Genomic DNA, 6615 nt, shown 5'->3' on the forward strand with positions numbered 1-6615 from the left:
CTTGGGTACTTTCTCTAGCTCCTCCATTGGAGGCCCTGTGATCCATTCAATAGCTGACTGTGAGCATCCACTTCTGTGTTTGCTAGGCCCCGGCATTAACTTATATATTTATATATATTATATAATATAATGTTATATTATATATTTTATATATAATTGATATAATAAAATAATATAAATATATAAACTTACCAATATTAACTTATATTAAGTTCTGAAATACGTTCTTTTAATTTATATGCTTTCTTCCACATATGCTTTGCTTCTGGTCTGCATTTTATTTTACTTTATTTTATTTTTGAGACTTGTCTGTCTATTGTGGCTCTGGCTTCCCTGGTCTCGCTATGCAGACCAGGCTGCCCTCAGACTCACAGAGTTCTGCCTGCCTCTGCCTCCCGGGTGCTGGGATTAAAGGCGTATGCCACCATGCCTGGCCTTTTCCTGTGTTATTTAACTTCCATTCTCTCTTATATCCCTTTCTCTCCCTCCTTCCTTTAGCTCATTTTTTCATTATTCATTTAAATTTTGTTTTTAACCTCAGAGTTTATTCTCCACTGTTTATTGCCTGTTCTTCCCATGGGCCTTGGAGGGGCTGGCAGTTGTCTTTATGTTTTATGTCTGTGTCTGGTTTGTTTAAGTGGTGGTGTTCAGTTTCTGTGTAATCGTCTTACTGTGCTCTCAAATTGGGTTTTCAAGAATTATTGTGGATGTTTGTATCTGCAGCCATAAGGAAAAACTGCCCTATCATTTTCTTATATCTTTATCAGGTTTGGATATTAGTCTCAGGATGAGTTGGGTGTAGTGCATTGCAGTAAAACTCTAACCCCAATAAAGCCATGCAAAGAACACACAACTCAATTACAATTTTTATAAGATGCACACCTAGATTGGGCAGATCTACACTACTCTATTCCCCAGCTATGAGATCCCTTGCTACTTGTGGCTTCTCCAGGCCACGTGGTTCTGCTCCATCTTTCTTCCACCCCCTCTTCCTCCGTCTTCCTCTGTCTCCCACGTTTCCTTGTCTCCTCTCCTCCTTCCTCTCTTCCTCCCTCTAAAACCTCCAGCCCCACTCTTCCCTTCCACGACCCAATCACAGGCTCTCGCCGTTATTTATCTGACCAGTTAAAATGGGAAGAAGGTTCACATGAAATCATCCACTCCTGTTCGGGCAGCCCCTCTTGAGGAAGCAGAATTAATGTCAAAACACAAACAGCATCAGGGCAATCCACAACAGTAGTGTTCCTCTTCCTTTACGGAGAAGTGTGAGGAAGGCACTGTTGTCAGATCTTCTTTAAAGAGATGGGAGAACTCCACAGGGAATCCATCTGATTCTGAATCTCTCTTGATTGGATTTTTCACTACTGTTTCAATCTTTAAAAAGAAAAATATGTATTATACTTACAGTTATGGGCTTTTGGCCAGGTTTATATTAGTAGGCATAAAATACTTCCAGTGAAGCATGCCTCAGATCTAGGCAAAAGTGGCTGCCATCACCACTGTTGTACCTGCGGGCAATCTCCTCAGGAAGGTTGGTATTGTAACATGCAAGGTTGAGCATTGAGTGAGACCTCTGATGCCTTTCCTCCCCTGACAGACTGAATAGCATTTTCTGGCACTGTGTAAGCTCCCCAGCAGAGACAGAGCCTCCTACTCAGCCAAGGTTGACTTCTGTATGTCTGTATCCACAGTGAGCGGTGCCTGCAGTAGCAGAGTACTACCAGCTAGTTATAGTGGGCAACCAAGAGTCAAGTCAACAGGCTGTGTTGTTTTGGGTACCTCTGAGGTCTCAGTGACCAATAACTCATAGGGAGGTATCCCATGCCTTGGACTGAGGATTTCATTAGATAAATCATGACTTATGTATTGTCCACACATGGAGGGTACTTCCGATCAAACTCCTCTTTCTCTGTCTCTATCTCTCTGTCTCCATCTCTCTGTCTCTGTCTCTGTCTCTCTGTCTCTCTCTCTCTCTCTCTCTCTCTCTCTCTCGTGTGTGTGTGTGTGTGTTTGTGTGTGTTTGTGTGTGTGTGTGTGTGTTTGTGTGTGTATTAAACTACTTTACAAACTTTAATGGATTTTCATAAGCCTTATTCATATTCTTAGTTTTGGCTAATCCACTCCCTTCCCTCTCTTCTCCCTGATCTATCTATCTACTTAATATTTTTACACACACACACACAGCCTGTGTTCTGCTAGCTCCCCTTTCCCTTCCCAGTATCCTCTGGAGAGCTAGTTTATTGGTCAGAAGTTCCTGTAATCTTCTTCTCAGTTGGCAGTTAACCTCTCAGAGCTTGGAATACATCTTTCCAGGCGCTTCTGATGTTTAAAGGTTCTACAGCACAATCTACTGCTATTCTGTTGGCCTGCATTTATACGTGATTTGACCTTTCTCTTTTGTAGCTTCCACACCCTTTCTCTACTTTTTAGTGCTTTAACTATCATATGTTGTGGGAAGCTGTGTTTCTTTTCTGGTCGAGTTTATTCTGTAGGCCTCTTGTGCCTGGATAGGTGTATTCTTTTTATAGATTTCGGGACACCTCTTTTATGATTTTATATTTATGCTTTTGTTGTAATATTCTTCCTTTCCTATGGCCATAATTCAAAGGTTAGCTATTTTTATGGTGTCCCATGTTCTGTTCAAAGTTTTTAATGTATCATTGACTTTTATTGGGTAATATAATTCCCCTCCCTTGTCGTCTAGCCTGGACATATATAATTCCCCTCCCTTGTCTTCTAGCTTGGACACTGGTTTCCACATCATCTATTCTATTGAGGAGGCTTTCCACTGAAGTTTTTATTTGGCTTGTTAAGCTTTTGATTTCTAGTATTTGATGCAGTTTGGATTTTCTTCAGAAATTCTGTCTCTGTTGAATTCTATTTTCAAGTCTTAGACTGATCACCTCATTTCATTCAACTCTGTTTTTATTCTCTTGGAATATATTCATCCCTCTTTCGAATTGTTTGAACATAGTTAAGATCATTCTTTTGAATTTGTTGCCTGAGAATTTTTCCAGGTCATTCCATTGGGGTCATGACTGTGGGATTAATAGTTGGGAGAGCACAAGTTGTCATAATTTTCATGTTACATTTGTTTCTATGCAAGTCTGACATGAAGTAACTTGGTGTTTTGTTTTGTTTTGTTTGAGTTTTTCTTTCTTTTTTTGTTCAAATCCCTTTCTCTTTCAGTGGAGGTATGAGCACTGTTCAGAAGAGGACTAATATGTAGAGGGTTGGGACTTTATTTCCTCTGAAGGGTTAGTATTAAGGCCTACAGGTTCTGTCCTTTATAGTCTCTTTAGAATACTTTACTGTCATCCAGTGATCAACACAGCCCTTGCTAGCCCTCTCTTTCACAGCTTCCTGGTGTCTCTCATTGCTCGAATGCCCTACTTTGAGTAAGATGTGATCCACTGGTGGATTGGGGGCACAAGATTCTAGGGAACCTAGATGTGAAATTAGAAGGCCTATAGGACAAGGAGAGTGGCTCTACTTAGTTGCATTGGGAAGTGAAATCCTAGAGGATCCTGAAAGACTGTATAAACAGAGGACTGACTGGGGGTATTGAGATGCAGTATCCCAGAGAAGAAGGGTGGTCTGGCAGTCATCATAGAGGATTGAGATTCTGAAGTAACCAGATATAAAGTCTGTTGCCTAGTGGCACACAGAAGTATGATATTGGAAGAGGCAGGTGTCCTATGGGGTGAAGAAGAGGGGGGCCAACCTGGAGGAATAAAGAAGCAATATTTCAGAGGAATCTAATGACTTATGAAGTGTGAAGGTGTGGATCCTACCTCTCAATTCTTTATTTTTACATACAGCAAAATTCACTTTTTTACTTAGTACATAGTTATGTAACCATCACTACCGCAATCAGGATATACAAAAGAGTTTATGCACTCCCAGATACATGTTTATTAAAAATGACACAATTTCTCAGACTGGTATCAAATTCTATAAATAGCGGTGAATGTCAAATGTGATTTTTAATGTTGACTCTTAAGAACATATATCACTTATTAAATTAATCATTTTAAATATCAATTTAGGTGTCCGTAAATGGAGTGCCCCAGTTGAAAAAAGCCAGCAAAGTCATGAGAAGTATTTGAGGCAAGTCAAAATCATCAAGAAAAATACATCAGATGAAGATAAGGTTGAAGTAGAAAACACATACCATGTGGACTCCAACTGCATTTCAAATATGTCTCTGAAGAATGAAGTCTGTTCTAGAGTGTTCTTTCAGGAGCTTGTTAATCCACTGCTAGATGTACCTTTGCCTACTGAGGCTGGCGAGAGGCAGAGTACAGAAGTACCTCATGATCTGAATAGAATTCAGGAAGTTCTCTCATATCCCAAGCATTTCACTCACCGTAGCAAGGATCAGTATTCACAGTGTCGTTCTCAGTGCTTTGGGTCAGATGAAGCCTTCCACACAAAAGCAATATTAACACCTGAGATGTTTTATGTTCAGGAAACCTCTAGGACATGCAATAACTATGATAAGTCCTTTAACGAGGTAACAATTCCTGCCCAATATATGACTCAGTTAAGAAAGCAAACTTTGGGATGGAATATATGTCATAAAATGTTCCCGCACAAGACCGAACTTAGCAACCATGGCAATATGCACACGGGAGAGAATGATGATAAATGCGATTACGAGGAGCCTATCACTAACAAGTCATTACACCTTACAAAACATCAGGAAGCGCATGCGGGGATGGAGCCGCAAGCACACAAAGAAAACATCAAATTCTTCTGCCTAGATGCCGAGCTGCAAACAGTTGATCCAGAACTTCACGGAGAGAAACAAGTTTACCAATGTAAAGTATCTGGGAAAACCTTCTGCCACCAGCCAGAGCACATCAGCCAACAGAGATCACACGCCGGTGAGAGAGCCTGCCAGGCTAAGGAACATGGGGAAGCTGGCTGTGATGAGTCAGCCCTCACCCAACACCAGAGACTTTGTACAGAGGAGAAGGCCTGTGAGGGTAAAACATGCAGCAAGGCTTTCCACCATAATTCACTGCTGCCTCAGTATCAGAGCGCTCGCGCAGACGAACAGCAAAGTGACTGCAAAGAATTAATGAAAATTTACTTCTACGTATCAAGCCCCACGGAGCATCGCGGACCTCCTCCTCCTGAGAAACCTCACAGGTGTAATGATTGTCTGAAGACTTTCTCCCACAAGTCACAGCTCGCGCGACATCAGAGAATGCACACAGGGGAGAAACCCCATGAATGCAAAGAATGCAGGAAAGCTTTCTGTCACAAGTCCCACCTAATCCGGCATCAGGGAATCCACGCGCCTGAGAAACCCTACGAATGTAATGAATGTAAGAAATCTTTCTACCTGAGGTCACAGCTCACTCTACATGAGAGAACGCACACAGGGGAGAAGCCCTTCGAGTGTAAAGAATGCCGGAAAGCTTTCTCCCGTAATTCACACCTCACTCAACATCAGAAGATTCATACAGGTGAGAAGCCACATAAGTGTAAAGAATGTGGGAACGCATTTGCCCGCAAGTCACACCTCATTCAGCATCAGAAAACCCACACAGGGGAGAGGCCCTATGAATGTAAAGAGTGCAGGAAAGCTTTCTCTCGTAAGTCCCAACTGATGCAGCACGAAACAACTCACACTGGCGAGAGAGCCTATGAATGCAAAGAATGCAGGAAAACTTTCTATCTCAAGGCGTACCTCACTCGCCACCAGGTAATCCATCAATCTGAAAAGCCGTTTGAATGTAAGAAATGCGGGAAAGCTTTCTCTCGGAAGTCATACCTCACCCGACATCAGAAGATACACAAAGGTCAAACCCTATCTAGGTGAGAAACTTTAGGGATGTAAACGATGGAGAAGGTTCTTAAGCTAGTTGGACTTAACAGGTGAGAAGCCCCATGCATGTAGGAAAATGTGCTACTGTTACATCTTGGCCGACATCAGAAATCCCATGCTAGTAATAAACCCTACAAATGAAAAAGTATGAAAGAAAGTTTTGCACAGGAGTTATGTCTCACTATAGGTCAGTGAGTATGCCAGTGAGAAGCCATGGGAAATGCAGGGATGCTGTGTTTTAAGTTACACCTCATCATACATTAGTAAATTTATACAAGTGAGAAACCCTGTGACTATAAAGGATGTAGTAGAGCTGTAACCAGGGGTGATGTATCCAGGCATAAATCCTCCCAACATAAACAGTGCAGAAAAACTTCCTACCGTCAAGCAACTCACTAGCTGCCTGAGAACTTATAACTGCCATTTAAGTTTCAATAACAAGGGAAATTTTTCAACAAGAGAGACCCCACCACCTGACAGAAAACTCCCACAGGTGATAAGCCACGCTAATCTAGGGGAGTTGAGAGTGCCCTGGCAAGTAAGGACTCCCATGAGTGTAAATGATGCTGAGATGTTTCAAGGAGCGCTTGCTTTTCATCTCTGCTTTCTTAGTGTTGCTGCTTACATCTCACTCATACTGAGACAAGGCTAGCCTGGACAATGGAGTTATACACCTATCTTTTTTTTTTTTTTCTTGAGACTAGATTTCCCTATGTAGACTAGGTTAGCTTCAGACTCATGGACACTGACCTGCCTCTGCCTCTGCCTCTGCCTCT

The 6615-nt window shown here is 41.9% G+C and overlaps 1 protein-coding gene across 2 annotated transcripts in view; it reads left to right on the plus strand.

Moving 5' to 3' along the window:
• LOC110295144 (zinc finger protein 883-like) overlaps positions 1-6599 on the plus strand; it is a 28517-nt gene extending 21918 nt beyond the window's left edge. For both annotated transcript variants that reach the window (XM_021163619.2, XM_029476901.1), the window contains one exon: positions 4050-6599. In XM_021163619.2, coding sequence (XP_021019278.2) covers positions 4050-5833 — 1784 coding nt within the window. In that variant the 3' untranslated portion in view covers positions 5834-6599. The remainder of the gene's footprint in view (positions 1-4049) is intronic.
• The last annotated feature ends 16 nt before the right edge of the window (positions 6600-6615 follow it).

Source organism: Mus caroli, chromosome 5 (assembly GCF_900094665.2).
Source record: "Mus caroli chromosome 5, CAROLI_EIJ_v1.1, whole genome shotgun sequence".
In the NCBI taxonomy this organism is placed as follows: domain Eukaryota; kingdom Metazoa; phylum Chordata; class Mammalia; order Rodentia; family Muridae; genus Mus; species Mus caroli.